Genomic DNA, 24,996 nt, shown 5'->3' with positions numbered 1-24,996 from the left:
ATTACTTAGGGACCCAGGAATAGTAACGTGTATCCAGTTCAGGTTGCCTATAAAATGGCTTCCAGGAGCAACAAAAATTTTATTTTCAGTATTTAATATAATTATTGAGTGAATTTAAAAATTTAAAATGCTGTCATAATCTAGTCATTAAGATTACAGGTTTAACACAGTAAGACAAGTACTATACTTAGAAACTGTGTATATATATCTTGAGGAAGGCTAGCTCACGACCCAAAAATAGCGGGACTATATTCATCCAGTACTTGAGAATGAAACCATTTAGTATCTTCTGACATACTTAACACATAATTTCCTATTTTCAAATTTTTTACTGCTAACACACACACACACACACACACACACACACACACACACACACACACACACACACACAGATGATGACAGGAAAAAGTTTGTTTACTACATTTTCCATTTTTGCTGTATATGGGATTCAGGATTGAGGACAATATTATGGAAATGGAGGAGGATGTAGATGAAGGTGAAATGGGAGATAAGATACTGCGTGAAGAGTTTGACAGAGCACTGAAAGACCTGAGTCGAAACAAGGCCCCGGGAGTAGACAACATTCCATTAGAACTACTGACGGCCTTGGGAGAGCCAGTCCTGAGAAAACTCTTCCATCTGGTGAGCAAGATGTATGAGACAGGCTAATACCCTCAGACTTCAAGAAGAATATAATAATTCCAATCCCAAAGAAAGCAGGTGTTGACAGGTGTGAAAATTACCGAACTATCAGTTTAATAAGTCATGGCTGCAAAATACTAACGCGAATTCTTTACAGACGAATGGAGAAACTAGTAGAAGCCGACCTAGCGGAAGATCAGTTTGGATTCCGTAGAAATATTGAACACGTGAGGCAATACTGACCCTATGACTTATCTTAGAAGCTAGATTAAAGAAAGGCAAACCTATGTTTCTAGCATTTGTAGACTTAGAGAAAGCTTTTGACAATGTTGACTGGAATACACTCTTTCAAATTCTGAAGGTGGCAGGGGTAAAATACAGGGAGCGAAAGGCTATTTACAATTTGTATAGAAACCAAATGGTAGTTATAAGAGTTGAGGGGCATGAAAGGGAAGCAGTGGTTGGGAAGGGAGTGAGACAGGGTTGTAGCCTCTCCCCAATGTTATTCAATCTGTATATTGAGCAAGCAGTGAAGGAAACAAAAGAAAAATTCGGAGTAGGTATGAAAATCCATGGAGAAGAAATAAAAACTTTGAGGTTGGCCGATGACATTGTAATTCTGTCAGAGACAGCAAAGGACTTGGAAGAGCAGTTGAACAGAATGGATAGTGTCTTGAAAGGAGGATATAAGATGAACATCAACAAAAGCAAAACGACGATAATGGAATGTAGTCGAATTAAGTCTGGTGATGCTGAGGGTGTTAGATTAGGAAATGCGACACTTAAGGTAGTAAAGGAGTTCTGCTATTTGGGGAGCAAAATAACTGATGATGGTCGAAGTAGAGAGGATATAAAATGTAGACTGGCAATGGGAGTATAGATTTAAGTGTCAGTAAGTCATTTCTGAAAGTATTTGTATGGAGTGTAGCCATGTATGGAGGTGAAACAAGGACAATAAATAGTTTAGACAAGAAGAGAACAGAAGCTTTTGAAATGTGGTGCTGCAGAAGAATGCTGAAGATTAGATGGGTAGATCACATAACTAATGAGGAGGTGTTGAATAGGATTGGGGAGAAGAGAAGTTTGTGGCACAACTTGACTAGAAGAAGGGATCGGTTGGTAGGACATGTTCTTAGGCATCAAGGGATCACCAATTTAGTATTGGAGGGCAGCGTAGAGGGTAAAAATCATAGAGGGAGACCAAGAGATGAATACACTAAGCAGATTCAGAAGGATGTAGCTTGCAGTAGTTATTGGGAGATGAAGAATCTTGCACAGGATAGAGTAGCATGGAGAGCTGCATCAAACCCGTCTCAGGACTGAAGACCACAACAACAACAACAACAACATGGGATTCAGCATCAAGCATAACGTTTCAATTTATTACTTCTTTGCAACTAACTCTGTTCACAACAAATTTTGCAGTCAGTATACACAGATACCACCACAGTAAATTTTGCAGTCAGTATACACATATATCACTGAATGTACCTGCAAAATTATAATGTTGTATAACACAGGGTTCAAGAGATATGGCATCATAAACACTGAGATGTGTGAGAAACTAACTTTTGCTTGAAACAGAGTGCAAGTTACCGAGACCTTACAAAATCAGGGTTTGATAATGAGAACATTTAGTGACTTTCAAAAAACTATAAACATAATTTCTAAACTTTTCCTCACTTACATATTTAACATCAAATATTTAACGCATTGACTCATTCATAAAGTAATCAGAAGTTTGAAGCTGTTTTATTGATGGGAGCATAATTCTTTAAGGTATTTGGAGTTTACTGATAGATGAACTAATAAAGAAACTCATTTCAGCGTGTTATGCTCTTAGAAGCAACTCTCACTGTGTTGACTTAAAGGACAAGAATGTTGGCGTATGTAGCATATTTATATTCCCTGTTGTCTTATGGCATCATTTTGTGGTGTGGAATCATTTTCTGGTGCAGTGAACCTAATGTAAATAAAGTGTTTATTCAAGAGAAGTGATCAGTAAGAACATTGTGTAAAGAAGATAACCATACAGCTTGCAGAACCTTTTTAAGGATCTTGAAATTCTTTTACTCATTTCTTAATACATTTACTTCTTAATGATTTTAGTTGCCAATAATAAAAATGTGCCTCAAATGAATTATGATCTACACAGTTACAATACTAGACACAAAAATAATTCATGTGCAGACTATGTCTCCTTGTCTAGGGTTCAGAACTGGCTTATGTACTCTGGTGGCAAAACATTCAATAAGCTTCCATCTAATACAAAGCAAGAAGTTGGCAATCCATACCAGTTCAAAAGTAAATTAAAAACATAATATATCTCATTAGTCACACTTTCCATGAATTACCTGAATATTTAGATTCAGGGATTGAAAAGTTTTGTTAGCTACATTGCAAGTAGCAGTGTTCAGCTTCTTGGCAACTAGGGATGTACCATATTGTAAATAGGGCTCACAAGGGAATGGTCCAATAAGACATGTCAAAACCTACCCTGAAATTTTTTATGCAGGAAGAAGACAATGAAAGAAATGCTGTATCAAAACTTTAGCTGCTAAGAGGCAATGCAGGTATAAAAAAAAATAGCTGAAAATTGCCAAATACGTTGCTCAACAGGTGGTGCTAGAAATGTACACCCCCTACTGTCAGCAGTACATTTGTTAACAGGAAAACCGACACAACCAGATCGTAATTTGTAAAGGATGTTTCAGGTTAGTGTTTGTTGATAGTTTCTCTGACACTACAGTACACAGTTACTGTTCTCTCGAATTAGCCACTCAACCAACATCTATTACAAATTACCAGTTGCTTTTTGTGGTACTGGTAAGTATTGACAATACAGATAAAGCTGAATTAATATTTATTGTGCTTTCATAAGGCATACCTGCTAATAGTACCTTTTTTTCCTTCCAGTTTCACAGTAAGGTGAAATCCCACTAACATTCTCAGTTAAGCAATGATGAAATATGAGGAACATGGTTTCCAGCCAAAATCACCTAAGTCTGGCCCCTCTGAATTGCATCTGACATGAACACTGCTAATTTCCAGGCTTTGTTGACCTGGCTACACAGGTTCAAGAAATCGTACAAAATAGGAAGTCGCAGATTTACAAAGTTTACGCCACGTAAACATGTAGGGCAGTTGGCAGTGATAGGCAATGCAACAGAGAAATTCTTAGCTGAGAAATTCTTAGCTGTTGCCGTTATCCCCACAACTGCTGTTTGTAACACTGGTTAGTTATGTTTCATGAAAGAACTGTGTGCACACCGGGGTGAAAAAAAGATGGAGTTGGTTGCCCAATCAATGAGTGCAGTGACATATTAATATATAACATTGCCAGTGATAAGTATGAGTGGTTTACTGTTTCCACAGCTGTATATCTGTCTTCAAGAAGCACAATGCAAAGTAGGACCAAGAATAAAAAATGGACTATTTACGAGGGCCGTTCAGAAAGTAACCTCCGGTTGATTTAAAAAAATACACCAAGTTAAATAAAAATATTTTAATATATACATCTTACAACTACATCTTTGCACTATTTTTCTACATAGTCTCCATAGTGATTGAGGCACTTATCGTATCTCTTTACAAGTTTTGAAATTCCTTCTGCATAAAAATCACCCGCTTGTGCCTGGAGCCAGCCTGTGACCACATCTTTGAGCTCTTCGTCGTCATCAAACCGCTGTTTTGCTGTTTTGTGGAGAGATCAGTAGTACCAGGATTGGATGTGATGGCCCAGGAAATCTGCTTTTTTATGAGGCTGATGGGGTAATCACATGCAGTGAAAGCTGAGGTGAGAATGGTGGTGTATTGCTGTAAAGAGTCTGCATTCAAACAAATACGTTTGCCTCTGATGCCAAGGCTGTATGGGAGGGAATGTTTGACATGGAAAGGATGGCAACTGTCAAAATTTAAGTACTGCTGTTGTTGGTAGGTTTAATGTGGACGGAAGAGTGTAGCTGGCCTTCAGTGAGGATGAGATCAAAAAAAAGGAAAGTGGCATGGGATTTGGAATAGGACCTTGTAAAATTTAATTGGAAGAAGATATTCAGAGATTCCAGGAATTTTAGCAGGTCAGCCTCACCGTGAGTCCATATTTATCTCACACTCAATATGCAGGTTTCGAAGTACTATCTGAAAAAGCTTCACCAATCTCCAGTCAGACTTTGATGAGATATTGAAGTGGTGTAAAGATTGGCAACTTATTTAAGTGTTCAGAAATGTAAAATTATACACATCACAAAACACAGAGAAGTTGTGTCATATGACTATAACATCAATGAAACAATGAAAATTCCAGGGTGGACAAGGAAATTATTTTTGCTGAGTTCCAGGGCACATAGGCATCCAGGGTAACAAACTTTCTGATGCTGCTGCTAAGAATGCTTGCTTACTTTCTCCTCCTGCCAGCTGTTCAGTCCCTCTGTGGGCTGTTACTTCATTTATGACCAGGAAGGCCATATGTTTGTGGGTGTTCCAGTGGCTGAAAGTGAGGAACAATAAACTGCATTCCATCAAAACTTCAGTGCGACCATGGATCACCTCCTTCTGCTTGTGGCGGTGTGAAGAAGTAGCCCTTACTCAGCTCAGAGTGGGACATTGCCCACTGAGACACAGCTTCCTCTTATGTCGGAAGGAGCCCCCAGTATGTCAGAGATGCAGGACACGGCTGTCAGTACATCTTTTAACCAAGTGTGTTCTATATGATGACCTGAGGGTTGAACTGGGTCTCCCACAGGATCTTCTCTCTATTTTAACTGATAACGAGGCGAGCGTTGTTCGTGTCTTAAAATTTTGTGCGGTGTCTGGAATTCTTCCCAAAATACTTGGTGTGCAATCTTAATGTGTCACAGAGTGGAGCATCTTTACAGATATTTTCTCCATGATTTCGTTTAGTTATCCCACTGTGTCTCGCTGGGGTTTTATTACAGGCTTTTCTGAACCTCACTTTCCTGGTGTTGCTTTATTTTTCCTGTGGTGGGATCAAACGTAGTTTTCCAGTTAATTTATCTCCTTCCATAGCTTATGGAAATCTTTTTTGGTATAACATTAACACAAGGGCACTGATGACCTAGCTGTTTAGTGTCCTCTACCATAAATCATCATCATCATCATCATCATCCAGGGTGGAATAACAGCAGTGTGGAAAGGATAGACTAGTACTCACCATACAGGAGACACTGAGTTATAGACAGGACAATGAAAAAGAGTCAAACACACACACATTCACAACAGCTGGGCCTAAACACCCAGAGGTAGTGGCCATGTGTGAGTGAGTTGTACTAGTGGGAATGTGAGTCATTTTCTATTTTGCAAGGAGGACTTTGGCCAGAAGCTTAATATTTTAGCCTGCCAGAAACTTAATGCCTGGCCAGAACCTTAATATTTTAGCCTGACAGCAGCTTAATGCCTCCTCTTTGTGGTGAGTAGCAATCTATATTGTCCATATTGTTGTTACAGTGTCAATGACTCACCTGTGGAATCTGTCAACTCATACAAACGCAGGTGTAACAATTTGTAGAGATAGGAAATGCAGATGGCAAACTTCAGTTTGTTGGCAATATACTGGGAAAATGTAGTTAGTCTGCAATGGAATTACTTACAGAACATCTGTGTGTCCTACCTGAGGATATTTTTCAAGTGTGAAACTCATATCAGATGGAACTAACAGAGGATATTGAGAGTATAAAAAGAAAGACAGCACAAATGGTAACACATTTGTGTGACTAGTGGGTGTTAGTCAAAGAAATCTTGTAAACCCTTAATTGACTTACGCTTGAAGATACACTAATTATCCCACAAATTCCTAATTACAAGGTTTAAAGAACCAGTATTAAGACAATAATCTGAGGTGTCCTTCAGACATCTACATATTACCCCCATAGAGATCATAATGATAAGATTAGACGAATAACAACATGCACAGGGCATTTAAGCAGACTTTCTTCCTGCACTTCAGAGACAATTTGTATTGGAAGAAACCATAAAATCTAATATTATGCTAAGTAACCTCAACTGTGCATTTGTCAGTAGTTTTCTGAGTGTGTATATAGATGTAGATTTGTCAGCATGACCTAGAGGCATGAGTGGTGTGAGTCTTCTATTCAGTTGCTCTGAAAAGCAGTTCTTGCCTCTCACTATTGCATTTAATTGATATAATAAAGATTTCCATGTACCTTTCGTACAAGAACATCATCTATTGTTTTTTTGAGTATCTTTACCAGCTTGCATATGGTATACATACACCAATTATGACCTCATAATATTCAGTAAGTTAGCTCATTAAGCTTTTTTCCCCCTTATATTGCTTACAGAGATTTATTTAGTGACATGGAGAGCCTTCCCAAAATGATGACCTACAGAAATACTTGTCTCCAACACGTTTTGATATAATTTTCTGTAACTGAGGTTACTGACTAATATACAGGGTGTTTCGAAAAGAATTTACATATTCCAAAGTATTATTTTGTCCAAACTATCAATTGCTGCACCTCGGCTCAGTTATTGGAGAAACGAATACATAGTCTAGTTTTATTAATAGTCATTAGATGTCAGTTGTCTTCTGTTTTGCTTGGTAACCATCATATGTTTAAAATGGCTACTCTGTAGCAGAAATCATTTTGTGTTCTCAAGTTTGCAAAGTGCAATTCCATGATTACAGTGCAAAGATGTTTCAGGTTGAGGTACCAAACTTATTCTCCAAATGGGTGGAATATTCACAGGTGGTATCGACAGTTTCTAGATACAGGATGTGTATGTAAAGGAAAGAGTCCTGGCCGCCCTCGTGTTCCTGAAGAAAATATTGCACGAATTCAAACTACTTTCCAATGTAGTCCTTCAAAATCAACTCATCATGCCAGTCAGGAGTTACAGCTGCCTACTAAACAATTTGGCATGTTTTGAGACGTCAGTTGGTTATGAAGCCATACAAGTTACAGCTCTTACAGGCTCTGTGTCCTGATGACAAACACAAATGAGTGGCATTTTGTAACAAGATTCTTGATGCTATTGACAATGATAACACTTTTGCACAAAGCATCATGTTCAGTTGTGAAGCAACTTTCCATGTTAGTGATCAGATAAACAAACACATGTTCAAATTTGGGCTCTACGGAAACCAAATGCAGCCATTTAACATGTACGAGATTCACCCAAAGTTAATATGTTTTGTGCGATATCCTGATCATCTGTTTATGGCCCATTCTTCTTTGATGGAAACATGGTTAATGGTCAGCAGTATCTCACTATGTTACAAAACTGGTTGTTTCTGAGGCTGCACGAAGACAACTGCATTTTTCAACAACTCAGGATACCCCCTCACTGGAGTTGCCGACTATGTGAATATCTGGATGAAACTCTACTGAACCATTGGATTGGTTGTTAAGGAGCTGGTGACTTGGCATGTCTCAGCTAGGCTCCATGGTCACTGGATTTGACACCCTCTGACTTCTTTCTATGGGGTTTCGTTAAAGACAACGTTTATGTACCACCACAACCACAGAACCTAGGAGAGTTGAAGAACCGGATCTGTACTGGCATAACATCAATTATGAAGGATGTGGTTGCCGGAGTATGGGAGAAATTTGAGTATTGATGTGATATTTTTCGTGTCACTGATGGAGGACATATTGAACATCTGTAATCTGAACTTGAGAGGTTCGTAAATGGGTGTGTAAAGTTTCATATTTGTATGTCTTAAAGTTTAATAAATATATGCATTCAAATTACATATATTCTCTTTGAAACACCCTGTAAAATCTCTTGAATAAGAAAAATGTTTTTACATGTCATTTCATAAGGTTGCCTGTTTGAACTACTTCCAGGGTCAACAGAAAGTTGATTTTCAGTATTTCCTCCTGTGACTGAATTTAAACATTTGAAATGCTGTCATACTCTGCTTACTAAGAACTTTAAGCTTAAATTAAAGTTTTAAAACTATTAGTCAAGTATTAAACATAGAAACGGTGTTAACATAATAAGTCAGCATAACTCACAGCACGCAAATTACCCAGATTGTATCTGCCCATTATTTGAGAATAGAGACATCCGACATACTGTACGCACAATTTTAAACCTTTTTGAGATTTCTTCTCACTGATACTGCCACACAATAATTAAAGTAAAAGAGTAATAACAGTAACAAAGTAGGAAAAGATAGTTTGCTACTTATCATAAAGAAGACACGTAAAGTTGCAGAGAGGCACAATTAAAAGACACACAAAGTTTTTGGTCACAGCCTTCAGCAGCAAAAGAGAAACACATACATTGATACATGCCTCACACACACACACACACACACACACACACACACACACACACACACACGCGTGGTTGCCAACTCTTGAAGCTCGGGTCAGAATGGCATTCTACAGAAACGAGCGATACAAAGTGTAAAATAAATAACTGGACATTTTACAGATGCCTCTCCAGAGGCCTAGTGATTCTTACACTCTCATGCCAATATATGTACTCCCTAATGGTATTTGTCATTAATAACTATCTCAGCAGTTCACAGCCACTGGAAGTAGAAACACTAGAAGTGAAAATAAGTTCCATATAGATGTTGTTGTTGTTGTCTTCAGTCCTGAGACTGGTTTGATGCAGCTCTCCATGCTACTCTATCCTGTGCAAGCTCCTTCATCTCCCAGTACTTACTGCAACCTACATCCTTCTGAATCTGCTTAGTGTATTCATCTCTTGGTCCCCCTCTACAATTTTTACCCTCCACGCTGCCCTCCAATGCTAAATTTGTGATCCCTTGATGCCATATAGATAGAGGTATGCATTCTTGTCCATGGTTCAGAATGGAGTTTTATATTCTGTTGCAAGAGTATGTAACAAGCTGCCAGTGGATATCATGTAGGAAATTGAAAATCTCTGGATATTTAACCATAAAGTAAAAGAATACATCATTAAGCAAAACTCCAGGTTGGAATATCACTAATATTAGGAAAAGGATAGATAGCTACTCACTGTAAGAATGACCCTTTGAGCTGTAGTCAGGCACAATGGAAAGAATTCATTACCCATTCCCCCTATAGTTCATGAGAATACAGCTACTTGGTAATATAAATTCTTCATAACTCTAGTATTTGTGTTAGAGAGAGCCTGACTTTGCCAATATGTAGACAGCTGATAGCACTCTGTGTGGAATTATATAAATGTCTTCTTTGAAATATTGGACAAAAACAGCAACTGAAAGATGTGTGAGAAGGATCAGAGACTTTTTTTCTTCCAAAGCAGCTTGTAACTGTTTCTCTCCCAACATAAATATATAAAATAATCTGCAGCTAACTACCATAATTATCAGTTTGAGTAGGTTAGCACTCGTCATAATTTTTTTCAGTGTACTTTACGGAAGCATCCAGCAGTTGTTGTGTCTGTCTGATAGTTCACATCCCACAAGGCTCTCCTTCATGATGGGATTTACATAACACAACATGTGAATGAATGAGTTTATGCAGTTACTATTGATTTGAGGGTAAAAGCGTTTGACTTTAGTATTTTGTGTTGCACAGTTTCTTTGATGTATATATTTAAGGTCTGTTTATAGCTTATTTGACAAAGTTGATACTTATCTCTAACTAAAGTCTCTGGAACTTCTCTCTATATTGTCCAGATTCTGAACATTGTCTCCATCCATTGCTTCAGTTTATAAAACAAGTTAGTTTTTAATACATTTCTGTTTTGTAAATACACTCTAATATGAAAAATACATAGCACCACAAAGCAATTATCCGAATGGGGCAGAAATTGGATGTGCATGTACAGACAAAAAATGAATACAATTTCAGAAAAATTGGATGATTTATTTTATTCAAGGGAAGTGCTTCACAAATTGACCAAGTCAACAATTCGATGCTCCACCTCTGGCCCTTATCCAAGCAGTTTTTTGGCTTGACATGGATAGATAGAGTTGTTGGATGTCCTGCTGAGGCATATTGTGCCAAATTCTGATCAGCTGGTGTGTTAGACCATCAAAATACCGAGCTCGTTGCATGTCCCTACCCATATTACTCGAAAAGTTCTCAATTGGGGAGAGATGTGGCTACCTTGGTGGCCAAGGTAGTGTTTGAGCAAGATAGTTCCTGTTCACAGAGGGCTAGAGTTTCTGCTGATTGTCTTCATGCTTGCCAAACCCTACCTTGGCAAGCAAGGTAGCCATATCTCTCCCCTATTCAGAATGTTTGAAGCAGAGACCTTCAACCAGCTCAGGATCTAATGCACCAATTGGACAGAATTTGGCACATATCTCAGGAGGACATCCAGCAACTCTATCAATCAATGTGATCTGAATAACTGCTTGCATAAGGGCCAGAGGTGGACCAATGCATTATTGATGCAGCTGCATTTGCATGAATGTGGGTGTGTGTATGTTGTCTATTTCTATTTCTGGCTGAAAGCTTACATGTTTAATAGTCTTTGTGTTGTGCCTGTCTGTGACTCATCATCTCCACTATATGGTGAGTAGCAGTCTATCCTTTTCATAATATTGTCATTATTTCATCCTGGATTTTCAAGTGCAATTTCCTTTGATACAGTTCACTACTTTCTGTGCCACATTAAAGTTGAGTGATGGATACTGCACCAGTATTTATAAATGCTGCTGCTGTTTTCAAACTGGGATTGATGCCTGACAAAAAAAATTTCATAAGGCAGTAAATGTCCTGTGAGACTGTCAGTATACTAGTAATTTAAAGAGCTGTCTACAGGAATTTGTAGAGTGCACACCACATTTTATACTTATTACACGGTTCTGTTCATTGAGCACATTTTCCTGTGTTTCCCCAAACTGTCTACCTTGGTGGTCAAGGTAGTGTTTGACAAGCATGAAAACAAGCAGTAGAAACTGTGTGTAGCAGGACATTATCTTTCTGAAATGGTAAGGTAGTCACTGTATGAAAATAGGAAACGTAAGTCTACATTTTGCATTTCCATCTAAAAAATCATAATATTTCCTATTGTAGAGTTACAGAAATTATAAATTTAAGATGATCTGCAACATGTGACTTTCAGTTCTTATTCTTATCAATACAAACACATTTTTTTTTTTTTTTTTGTCATCAGTCTACTGACTGGTTTGATGCGGCCCACCACGAATTCCTTTCCTGTGCTAAACTCTTCATCTCAGAGTAGCACTTGGAACCTACGTCCTCAATTATTTGTTTGACGTATTCCAATCTCTGTCTTCCTCTACAGTTTTTGCCCTCTACAGCTCCCTCTAGTACCATGGAAGTCATTCCCTCATGTCTTAGCAGATGTCCTATCATCCTGTCCCTTCTCCTTATCAGTGTTTTCCACATATTCCTTTCCTCTCTGATTCTGCGTAGAACCTCCTCATTCCTTACCTTATCAGTCCACCTAATTTTCAACATTCGTCTATAGCACCACATCTCTTCTGTTCCGGTTTTCCCACAGTCCATGTTTCACTACCATACAATGTTGTACTCCAGACGTACATCCTCAGAAATTTCTTCCTCAAATTGAGGCCGGTATTTGCTATTAGTAGACTTCTCTTGGCCAGAAATGTCTTTTTTTGCCATAGCGAGTCTGCTTTTGATGTCCTCCTTGCTCTGTCCGTCACTGGTTATTTTACTGCCTAGATAGCAGAATCCCTTAACTTCATTGACTTCGTGACCATCAATCCTGATGTTAAGTTTCTCGCTGTTCTCATTTCTACTACTTCTCATTACCTTCGTCTTTCTCCAATTTACTCTCAAACCATACTGTGTACTCATTAGACTGTTCATTCTGTTCAGCAGATCATTTAATTCTTCTTCACTTTCACTCAGGATAGCAATGTCATCAGCGAATCGTATCATTGATATCCTTTCACCTTGTATTTTAATTCGACTTCTGAACCTTTCTTTTATTTCCATCATTGCTTCCTCGATGTACAGATTGAAGAGTAGGGGTGAAAGGCTACAGCCTTGTCTTACACCCTTCTTAATACGAGCACTTCGTTCTTGATCGTCCGCTCTTATTATTCCCTCTTGGTTGTTGTACATATTGTATATGACCCGTCTCTCCCTATAGCTTATCCCTACTTTTTTCAGAATCTCGAACAGATTGCACCATTTTATATTGTCGAATGCTTTTTCCAGGTCGACAAATCCTATGAAAGTGTCTTGATTTTTCTTTAGCCTTGCTTCCATTATTAGCCGTAACGTCAGAATTGCCTCTTTCGTCCCTTTACTTTTCCTAAAGCCAAACTGATCGTCACCTAGCGCATTCTCAATTTTCTTTTCCATTCTTCTGTATATTATTCTTGTAAGCAGCTTCGATGCATGAGCTGTTAAGCTGGTTGTGCGATAATTCTCGCACTTGTCAGCTCTTGCTGTCTTCGGAATTGTGTGGATGATGCTTTTCCGAAAGTCAGATGGTATATCGCCAGACTCATATATTCTACACACCAATGTGAATAGTCATTTTGTTGCCACTTCCCCCAATGATTTTAGAAATTCTGATGGAATGTTATCTATCGCTTCTGCCTTATTTGACTGTAAGTCCTCCAAAGCTCTTTTAAATTCCGATTCTAATACTGGATCCCCTATCTCTTCTAAATCGACTCCTGTTTCTTCTTCTATCACATCAGACAAATCTTCACCCTCATAGAGGCTTTCAATGTATTCTTTCCACCTATCTGCTCTCTCTTCTGCATTTAACAGTGGAATTCCTGTTGCACTCTTAATGTAACCACTATTGCTTTTAATGTCACCAAAGATTGTTTTGACTTTCCTGTATGCTGAGTCTGTCCTTCCGACAATCATATCTTTTTTGATGTCTTCACATTTTTCCTGCAGCCATTTTGTCTTAGCTTCCCTGCACTTCCTATTTATTTCATTCCTGAGCGACTTGCATTTCTGTATTCCTGATTTTCCCGGAACATGTTTGTACTTCCTCCTTTCATCAATCAACTGAAGTATTTCTTCTGTTACCCATGGTTTCTTCGCAGCTACCTTCTTTGTACCTATGTTTTCCTTCCCAACTTCTGTGATGGCCCTTTTTAGAGATGTCCATTCCTCTTCAACTGTACTGCCTACTGCGCTATTCCTTATTGCTGTATCTATAGCGTTAGAGAACTTCAAACGTATCTTGTCATTCCTTAGTACTTCTGTATCCCACTTCTTTGCGTATTGATTCTTCCTGACTAATGTCTTGAACTTCAGCCTACTCTTCATCACTACTATATTGTGATCTGAGTATATCTGCTCCTGGTTACACCTTACAATCCAGTATCTGATTTCGGAATCTCTGTCTGACCATGATGTAATCTAATTGAAATCTTCCCGTATCTCCTTCCCCTACAACTGCATTCCAGTCGCCCATGACTATTAGATTTTCGTCCCCCTTTACATACTGCATTACCCTTTCAATATCCTCATACACTTTCTCTATCTGTTCATCTTCAGCTTGCGACGTCGGCATGTATACCTGAACTATCGTTGTCGGTGTTGGTCTGCTGTCGATTCTGATTACAACAACCCGGTCACTGAACTGTTCACAGTAACACACCCTCTGCCCTACCTTCCTATTCATAACGAATCCTACACCTGTTATACCATTTTCTGCTGCTGTTGATATTACCCGATACTCATCTGACCAGAAATCCTTGTCTTCCTTCCACTTCACTTCACTGACCCCTACTATATGTAGATTGAGCCTTTGCATTTCCCTTTTCAGATTTTCTAGTTTCCCTACCACGTTCAAGCTTCTGACATTCCATGCCCCGACTCGTAGAACGTTATCCTTTCATTGATTATTCAATCTTTTTCTCATGTTAATCTCCCCCTTGGCAGTCCCCTCCCGTAGATCCGAATGGGGGACTATTCCGGAATCTTATGCCAATGGAGAGATCATCATCACACTTCTTCAATTACAGGCCACATGTCCAATGGATACACATTACGTGTCTTTAATGCAGTGGTTTCCATTGCCTTCTGCATCCTCATGTCGTTGATCATTGCTGATTCTTCCGCCTTTAGGGGCAATTTCCCACCCCTAGGACAAGAGAGTGCCCTAAGCCTCTATCCGCTCCTACGCCCTCTTTGACAAGGCCGTTGGCAGAATGAGGGTGACTTCTTATGCCGGAAGTCTTCGACAGCCAATGCTGATTATTTATCAAAATTTAGGCAGTGGCGGGGATCGAAGCCGGAATCGAAGACGTTTTGATTACGAATCAAGGACGCTACCCCTAGACCACAGGTACCACGGTACAAACATGTAAGAATTTAGAATATTCTGTCTCGTTTATTCATCTTCCCTCGTTCGTTATTTGTAATGGTCAGGGAGATGACTTGTGTGGAAAGAAAACAAAATCAGAAATTCTAGGGGAAACTGAATTTACTGGCAGAGATTGGGAAGTCTCATGGAATCCTGAGAGCTCTTTAGGTAGTTGGACTGCATGTTGGTGGAAATAAATGTTCTGAGTCATTTTGTAAAAAATCACTCTGAGATTCTGCATTTGGGTAAGAGACAGTACAGTAAATTTTCAAGTTTCAGTTGCTGTTTACTATTTTCAATGCAAAGTAGCACTTTGCCAAAATTGTTTCAGTGTCATGTTTCATGTTAACAAAGAACATAGTGTAAACAGCATCCAATTTGAAATATAATGTGTCATTGCTGTCAAAGTCTATTGCTATTACATTCCAGTGATGACCTTACACTTGCTGAGTTTATTAATGAAATATTATACATTCCTTTGTTAGATAAGATGAAACACTGTTACCTCTTTCCACATCCCCCACTTTCATTTCCCCACTGGGGGGTGGGGGTGGGGGGGGGGGGGGGGGGCACACAGGTTAGGAGTGCGGAATACAGTTTGTACAAATTCAATGATGATAATGTAGAAGAATGGATTGGGAGGAGGTGATAGGACAGAGGAAGGGAAGACTATTGGGTAGATGGCGGGGGGGGGGGGGGGGGTGAGGGCAGGAGGATTACAGGAGTGAAAGCTATGTTGCAGGGATAATTTCCATCTGCATAGTTCAGAAAATCTGGTGCTGAGGGGGGAGGGGATCGACATTGCTGGTTTATGAAGCGGCCATTGAATTTGAGCATGTTGTACTCAGTTACTCAGTAGCATGTTCCACCAGTGGGTGGTCAACTATGGTCTTGGCCACAGTTTGGCCTTCATTTTGATAGATAGCTGGTTGGTGGCCATGTGCACTTAAAAATGCTGTGTGGAAATTCCAGCAGTGCAGTACATGACATGGCTGCTTTCACAAATGGCCCTGCCTCTGATCAGCTAGGATAATCCTGTGACAGGACTGCAGTAGGATATGGTGGATGGGTGAATTGGGTAGGTCCTGCACCTGACTCTTCCACAGACAGGCACTATTCCCATACCTAGTTCACAGACACAGTGCCAATGGCCTCCTCATCAGGCAATATAATCCTCGACTGGAGCAATTGAACCATGTCATTTTCCAGCACTCGCACTATTTAGCAGCTTCATGAATGTATATAACAGCAAATGACAATGACATATAAATGTGTCAGCTTGTATAAAGTAGACATGGTTTAAAGCCAAAACATCTGCACTTGATAATGGCCTAAGGCAGAGATTGCAATAGTGGAAATAAAAAGTTTAACAGTCCCTGGCATAAGCATGATGTCTTTCAAGAAACCCCACCATAGTGTTCACGAATTTTAGTGACTATGAGACTGAGGATCTCTGTAAACCCTCCAACACCTCTACGTACAAGTATTACAGACATAATCCCATCCCATAATTCCAACAGGGCCTCCAGCAGCTCCTCATGGCCTTTGGTCCATCCCAAAACATGACACCTCAATGCATCTCCCTCCTCATGCCAGCAATCACTCACCCTCCCTTCTTTTACCTTCTCCCCAAACTCAGCAAACCCAACACTTTAGCTCTCCCTGCTGGACATTGCATTGTAGCTGGGTACAATGCTTCCACAGAAGAAACCTCTGCCTTTGTTGATGAACACCTCCAAACTATTCTCTGTAACCTTTCACTCTACACTCAAGACACTACTCACTTCCTTCACCACATTTCCACAGGTCCTGCCATGTTGCCTCCAGTCTCTTTGTTGGTCACTGTGTGTGCAGTGTCCTTATACACCATCATACCCTATGGCCATGGCTTTGCAGCCTTGGAACACTGCCTTTCACAACATTGACTTGATACAATAACCACGACTTCTTTCCCAATCCTCCTAGCCAACCACTTCCTGACCCCATAATTATTTTACTTTTAAAGCCCAAATCTGTAAGCAAATACATTGTTCTGTTATTAGTACGTTCATTGCATCATCCTATGCCATCTGATTTATGGGCCATCAGGATTAATCCTTCCTGTCCAAGCAACACCCTAAACCTCTTGTATGGCTTGGATTCATTGATGACATTTTGATTATCTGGAATCATGGCAGGGGTAACCATTGCTCTTTCCTCCATAACATCTACACCTACTCCTAAATTTGCTTCATCTTCTCAACTCAATGAATCACCTTACTAGATGTCAATCTCTACCTCTTAAATTACTCTACAAATACATCTGTTCATATCGTGTTGTTGTTGTTCTTGTGGTCTTCAGTCCTGAGACTGGTTTGATGCAGCTCTCCATCCTACTCTATCCTGTGCCAGCTTCTTCATCTCCCAGTACCTACTGCAGCCTACATCCTTCTGAGTCTGCTTAGTGTATTCATCTCTTGGTCTCCCTCTTCGATTTTTACCCTCCACACTGCCCTCCAATACTAAATTGGTCATCCCTCGATGTCTCAGAACATGTCCTACCAACCAATCCCTTCTTCTAGTCAATTTGTGCCACAAGCTCCTCTTCTCCCCAATTCTATTCAATACCTCCTCATTAGTCATGTGATCTACCCATCTAATCTTCAGCATTCTTCTGTAGCACCACATTTCAAAAGCTTCTATTCTCTTCTTGTCTAAACTATTTATCATCCACGTTTCACTTCCATACATGGCTACACTCCATACAAATACTTTCAGAAACGACTTCTTGACATTTAAATTTACACTCAATGTTAACAAACTTTTCTTCTTCAGAAACACTTTCCTTGCCATTGCCAGTCTACATTTTATATCCTCTCTACTTCGACCATTATCAGTTATTTTGCTCCCCAAATAGCAAAACTCCTTTACTACTTTAAGTGTCTCATTTCCTAATCTAATTCCCTCGGCTTCACCCAACTTAATTTGACTACATTCTATTATCCTCGTTTTGCTTTTGTTGATGTTCATCTTATACCCTCCTTTCAACACACTGTCCATTCCGTTCAACTGCTCTTCCAAGTCCTTTGCTGTCTCTAACAGAATTACAATGACATCGGCGAACCTCAAAGTTTTTATTTCTTCTCTATGGATTTTAATACCTACTCCAAACTTTTCTTTTGTTTTCTTTACTGCTTGCTCAATATACAGATTGAATAACATCGGGGATAGGCTACAACCCTGTCTCACTCCCTTCCCAACCACTGCTTCCCTTTCATACCCCTCGACTCTTATAACTGCCATCTGGTTTCTGTACAAATTGTAAATAGCCTTTCACTCCCTGTATTTTACCCCTGCCACCCTCAGAATTTGAAAGAGAGTATTCCAGTCAACATGTCAAAAGCTTTCTCTAAGTCTACAAATGCTAGAAATGTAGGTTTGCCTGTCCTTAATCTTTCTTCTAAGATAAGTCGTAGGGTCAGTATTGCCTCACGTGTTCCAGCATTTCTACTGAATCCAAACTGATCTTCCCCGAGGTTGGCTTCTATCAGTTTTTCCATATGTCTATAATGAATTTGCATTAGTATTTTGCAGCTGTGACTTATTAAACTGATAGTTCGGTAATTTTCACATCTGTCAACACCTGCTTTCTTTGGGATTGGAATTATTATATTTTTCTTGAAGTCTGAGGGTATTTCGCCTGTCTCACACATCTTGCTCACCAGATGGTAGAGTTTTGTCAGGACTGGCTCTCCCAAGGCTGTCAGAAGTTCTAATGGAATGTTGTCTACTCCGAGGGGAAGATCAGTTTGGATTCAGTAGAAATGCTGGAACACGTGAGGCAATACTGACCCTACTCCTTGTTTCGACTCAGGTCTTTCAGTGCTCTGTCAAATTCTTCACGCAGTATCATATCTCCTATATCATCTTCATCTACTTCCTCTTCCATTTCCATAATATGGTCTTCAAGTACATCGCCCTTGTATAGACCCTCTATATACTCCTTCCACCTTTCTGCTTTCCCTTCTTTGCTTAGAACTGGGTTTCCATCAAAGCTCTTGGTATTCATGCAAGTGGTTCTCCTTTCTCCAAAGGTCTCTTTAATTTTCCTGTACGCAGTATCCATCTTACTCCTAGTGAGATAAGCCTCTACATCCTTACATTTGTCCTCTAGCCATCCCTGCTTAGCCATTTTGCACTTCCTGTCGATCTCATTTTTGAGACGTTTGTATTTCTTTTTGTCTGCTTCATTTATTTTTATGTTTTCTCCTTTCATCAATTAAATTCAATATTTCTTCTGTTACCCAAGGGTTTCTTCTAGCCCTCATCTTTTTGCCTATTTGATCCTCTGCTGCCTTCACTACCCATTCTTCTTCTACTGCATTTCTTTCCCCCATTCCTGTCAATTGTTCCCTTATGCTCTCCGTGAAACCCTGTACAACCTCTGGTTCTTTCAGTTTATCCAGGTCCGATCTCCTTAAATTCCCACCTTTTTGCAGTTTCTTCAGTTTTAATCTACAGTTCATAACCAATATATTGTGGTCAGAGTCCACATCTGCCCCTGGAAATGTCTTACAATTTAAAACCTGGTTCCTAAATCTCTGTCTTACCATTATATAATCTGTCTGATATCTTCTAGTATCTCCAGGGTTCTTCCATGTATACAACCTTCTTTCATGATTCTTGAACCAAGTGTTAGCTATGATTAAGTTATGCTCTGTGCAAAATTCTACCAGGTGGCTTCCTCTTTCATTTCTTAAGCCCAATCCATATTCACCTACTATGTTTCCTTCTCTCCCTTTTCCTACACTCGAATTCCAGTCACCCATGACTATTAAATTTTTGTCTCCCTTCACTACCTGAATAATTTCTTTTATCTCATCATACATTTCATCAATTTCTTCATGATCTGCAGAGCTAGTTGGCATATAAAATTGTACTACTGTAGTAGGCATGGGCTTCGTGTCTATCTTGACCACAATAATGTGTTCACTTTGCTGTTTGTAGTAGCTTACCCATACTCCTATTTTTTTTATTCATTATTAAACCTACTCCTGCATTACCCCTATTTGATTTTGTATATATATAACCCTGTATTCACCTGACCAAAAGTCTTGTTCCTCCTGCCACCGAACTTCACTAATTCCCACTATATCTAACTTTAACCTATCCATTTCCCTTTTTAAATTTTCTAACCTACCTGCCCGATTAAGGGATCTGACATTCCACGCCCCGATCTGTAGAATGCCAGTTTTCTTTCTCCTGATAACGACGTCCTCTTGAGTAGTCCCCACCCGGAGATCCGAATGGGGGACTCTGGAATATTTTACCCAAGAGAACGTCATCATCATTTAATCATACAGTAAAGCTGCATTCCCTCGGGAAAAATTACGGCTGTAGTTTCCCCTTGCTTTCAGCTGTTTGCAGTACCAGAACAGCAAGGCCATTTTGGTAAGTGTTACAAGGCCAGATCAGTCAATCATCCAGACTGTTGCCCCTGCAACTACTGAAAAGGCTGCTGCCCCTCTTCAGGAACCACACGTTTGTCCGGCCTCTCAACAGATACCCCTACATTGTGGATGCACATATGGTACAGCTATCTGTATCGTTGAGGCACGCAAGACTCCCCACCAACAGCAAGGTCCATGGTTCATGGGTGGGAGAGGGGGGGGGCTGTTCATCAGGTGCACCAATTTTCGTTTTGTCAGTTGTCACCCATTCCGTGTCAGAAAGTGTCTTCCTCACACTTTCACCATGAATGATCACCGCATTTACAGTGGAGAGCAGATACTGTTGAAATATACTGATAACCTTATCAGCCTTTACTGGCACACAGTATCCTGTCCTTCTCATTCACAAACAGATCTACCTTGCCATCTCCTCTTCTGAAACCAGTAAACCTGTTAAGCAGCTACTGACCAGCACTCCTCTGATCACCAAGCATCATTCTCACCTTGAAAATCTCAACCACTTCCTTCACCAGTGCTTCAATTACCTCTCATCATGCCCTGAGATAGGGATGTCGAACCCTGATCACCCATAGTTATGTCCTGCCTCCCATCCAACCTTGAAATTCCTTGTCCATTCCTACTCCAATCGTACTCCCAGTCCAGCACCAGATGGGTCATCCCCTTGTGGTTGATCTGGGTGGAAGACCTTTCCCATACTCCCACCTACCACCTTCTACCACAGTATAGTCCCAGATATTTCGTGTCCCATAAAAGGCAGGGCCATGTGTGAATGCAGCCAGCTTCAATTACTGTGCAGCGTTCTGTTCAGGCATGACAAGTAAACAACTGTCTCCTCATATGAATGTCCACCACCAATCTATGGCAAATCACAAACTTGATCATCCAGTTGCCAAACAAGCTGTGCACCACAACACAAATGACTGCTCTACTTGTCAGCCGTTTGGATAATCCCTTCCAGATCCAGTATCTATGAACTTCACAGGTGGAAACTCTCTTTCCAGCATATCCTCTGCTCTTGCAATCCTCCTGGTCTATTCCACCCCTGTCCCTCTCTTTTTCCTTCCCTTTCTCCTCCTTCAACTCTACCTTTCTCTTTTTTTCCCCTCCCTTCTACTCCCTTTTTAACCCCCAGTTCCCAGTCTTGCTGCATCCACAGATGTGAGTGTTTGCCTGTCTGTGTGATTCTGTGTGTGAATCTTGATATATCTACTTTTTATAGAGAAAGAGCAAGAGCTAGAAAGCTAATATAAATACCATATTCTGTTGAGTGATTCTTTGTGCCACACATCAGTGTCATTTATGTAACTACTTTAACTACTTACATTTCTACTCTTGCTTCCATCCATCATAGTTTTATTTATGTGCCCATCTACCAACCACTCAGTGGCTCAACTATACATTGTGTCATTACCTTTATTCTTCTCAGTAATTAACTTTTGATGAGTTGCAACTTTGTTGTGCAATAGCACAGAGATTTTTAGTGTACTGGTTTCACAGATTGTGTGTATTTGCTGCACCACTTCACAAAAAATTGTGCTTCATCATGGAGGGAAGTTTTTCACAAAACTATTCTTTTTCATATGCTGTGGAATTCGTGTAGCAAGTTCAGATTGACTATCTTTGTCCTTTGGAGATCAGATCTTGTAGCAACTGCAAATCATAAGATTTCTGCTTCAGTCATTTTCCATAAGGTCTTCCAAATGATCGGTTGCTCTGTTTATTGACAGCCATGGATTACATACGGCATAAAACTTGCTCACATGAGATTGATTGTTTCCATCATTGTAAGAGGGCAATGAATTTCCAATTACTGAGTCACGCTGTCCTCAAAACTGAACATACATTGCCAAGTGGAAATGGCACATGAGACTGAGAAACACATTCCTTACGATGTATTGTTTCAGTGTTATTTGACTGTTGGGAGCGAAATTTAAGTGCAATATAATCCCATCAGTGCCTGTCACTGTCTTTACTAATTGCTGCACTCAGGTGGAAGTAACAGGAAATTCTTGGTCTGACCATGTAGTGTTGCAGTTTTGTATCAAGAATGTACAACTGTGCTACAGTGGTGAAGCCACTTGAACCATTTATGAAACCTCTGTATTTTTGTACAGTGGCAAGCTCATCTAACATGTAGACTGAGCTTTTGTCCACCTGTTTCCATTTCAAAGATTGGTCAATCATCAAAGACACCATCTGGATCCATGATAATTTTATATTTATGCTATTGGTATCCAAGCAGAAACATTTGTTTCATTCACATTAGGTGCAGAAAGAGTATTTGCATAATCAAGTGTTTTCGCTTTTTATAACTTGTTTTAAAAAGGTTCAAATGCTTATTTTCAAATTTCAGAAAATACGTTTCTTAGTCCGACCAACTGGTGACTGGGGCCCAGCACATTGCCGTGCAAGCAACCCTCCAACATATGAGAGTGTGAGGAACACTATTGTTTTGGTCAATGGCCTTCCTGTGATAAGAGAATCTGCTTCAGCTGCTGCTCCCGGACATGACCCATCGGATCCTTTAGCGGACAATCGTCTCTGAGAGTGGGCCCCACCCGGGCCAGCACCGCAGCCCGGGCCTAGTATCCTCAAGAAAACAGCTGTATCAGGTGTGCGAGAAGCGACTGAAGCCCATCCAGTATAGTGATAAAATTAAGTACACCAGCAGAACTACAAATGATTAATCTTTCCCCATTATGGGATACCGAGATTATTATGTCTCACTTAATAAGTGGGATAACATTAAAGAGAAAAGACATACATCATCTGATGAAATATTTGTGTATTTTTGGGATTTGTTTGAGGTACAGAAGGGAAGTAAAGAGTTTTCTTTTCTGTCCCTCTAACAGTCAGAGCTAGAAACATTTTTTTATTTATTATTCCACTTCCTAACCATTGTGGACATAATATTGAATTTATATTTTTACAGCTGCTGGAAGTAGATGTTTGAATTGACAGAGTTGACCGATTGTTGTTATCTTCAAGATATTTATGTGTGGCCTCATTATAAGACTTGTAAAAGTGAACAATGTTCCAGTATTGACTCCTTCAGTGTGCCTATGTGCACACATATTGTGGGAGCTGAAAACAAATCAGGAATTACATGTAAAGTGTTGCAGAGTGGTTAATTTCTGTGGTGATATGTGATAATATGAGGTGTCACGTATACCTCCTCCTAGTACACTAAATGTCTGTGTACTACACATTAAGTGGGTGTTAGGTGCTACTGTAGGATAACTAGGGAGCTTATTCAACACTACAGTAAGAACCTGAAAGGTTCTTTCATCAAAGATGAAACATTAAGAAAGCTCCATGAAGAAATTGTGGATCATATTTTGAGAGCTATCATTTTTCAGCTTCTGAGGTCAGGCAATGACTTGCAGCCATTACAAACACCACAATACTGGAAATCTGGAGATAAATGTGGTTTGTCATTGCAGACAGTTTCTATTAAAAGAAAACAATATAAGGGTGTCAGTGCAGTTAGTAAATAGCAGTGCAGTGACTAACAAGCTCTGGAAAAGTTTTACAAGTGAACTTAATTTGCATCAGTTAGTAAGTACCCTGTAGATTTACAAGGTACAATTTGTCAAATAGAAACCACTGTCCCATACCAAATAGAAAAAAATAATCCTATCCCTCTAGGCACAAGTGCTACATATTTGGTACGAAGATAGAGAAGTGATTCATTAGTGAATCAATTAACTGTGCTGTGATCAAATCATCTCATTATCGAAGTTAAAAGAGAAAGTAGAAAGAACACAATTATTTACACTGCTCATAATAAAATAAGGATAAGGTGACTTAAGATATTCTAGGAGAAAGTATAGATTTATATGTAGACCTTCACTGTAAGAACTGGAATCGAGTAATTAATGTGTTAAACTACAAAAAATTTTATGGAGTTGTTGCTAAACAAAAGATTAAGGAGTTTATAGGAATGAGTGGAAAGGCTAGCATTGTTATCAGCTGTAGGATCAAATAGATGATTGTTGAAGTTATCAAACGTATATATGTATATATATATAGCCTTTTATTTTGTGTGAATCAGATGGTCTGTAATAATAAATTATTGTTGACATGGAGGAAACCAAAATACATAGGAACATTAACACTGGAGATTTGTGAGCAAGAACAAGTTAAACAAAAAAATCTATATTTGCCATTTATAATAAACAGCAGTGAAGAGCTGAATGTAAATATGAACCCATTTATATGGAAAAGTGACTAGTTTTATCCCTGTAACAGATAACTGTCAGAGGATTTCATAGATATTGGTACAGATTTTTATAGATAACTGTGTTATCATTTCAAATATTCTGTATGTTATTTAGAGAAATAAATTTATTGTTTTTGTTACTGTAAAACTTTCAGTTTGACCCATGCCAATAAATATATATACTTTACATAAAATTACAAGGACAGTAAGTTTTGACTACACCAAGTGAATTTATGAGATTCTTGGTGGTATTCATTATTATAAAGAAAAAGAAAGTGCAATGTTATTTTCTGATGTATTTGTTATGATGTGAATGAAATTGTGGAACATCTGTTTCTTTTCTGAGGAGTACAGTTGTGTGAGTGGTGCACACTTGAGTATATTTACTAGCATAAATGTAGAGCTAATGAAAGTTATATTTCACCATTCAAATTTGGAATAAATGTTTAATAC

At 39.3% G+C, this 24,996-nt stretch overlaps 1 protein-coding gene across 1 annotated transcript in view; it reads left to right on the top strand.

Annotated features, from left to right (window-relative positions):
- LOC124805414 (sodium- and chloride-dependent glycine transporter 1-like) overlaps positions 1-24,482 on the top strand; it is a 224,514-nt gene extending 200,032 nt beyond the window's left edge. The window contains exon 10 of the mRNA XM_047265976.1: positions 22,675-24,482. Coding sequence (XP_047121932.1) covers positions 22,675-22,866 — 192 coding nt within the window. The 3' untranslated portion in view covers positions 22,867-24,482. The remainder of the gene's footprint in view (positions 1-22,674) is intronic.
- The last annotated feature ends 514 nt before the right edge of the window (positions 24,483-24,996 follow it).

This window comes from Schistocerca piceifrons, chromosome 7 (assembly GCF_021461385.2).
Source record: "Schistocerca piceifrons isolate TAMUIC-IGC-003096 chromosome 7, iqSchPice1.1, whole genome shotgun sequence".
Classification (NCBI taxonomy): Eukaryota; Metazoa; Arthropoda; class Insecta; order Orthoptera; family Acrididae; genus Schistocerca; species Schistocerca piceifrons.
Note: the sequence above shows the minus strand (reverse complement) of the source record. Positions and strands in the feature narration are given on the sequence as shown.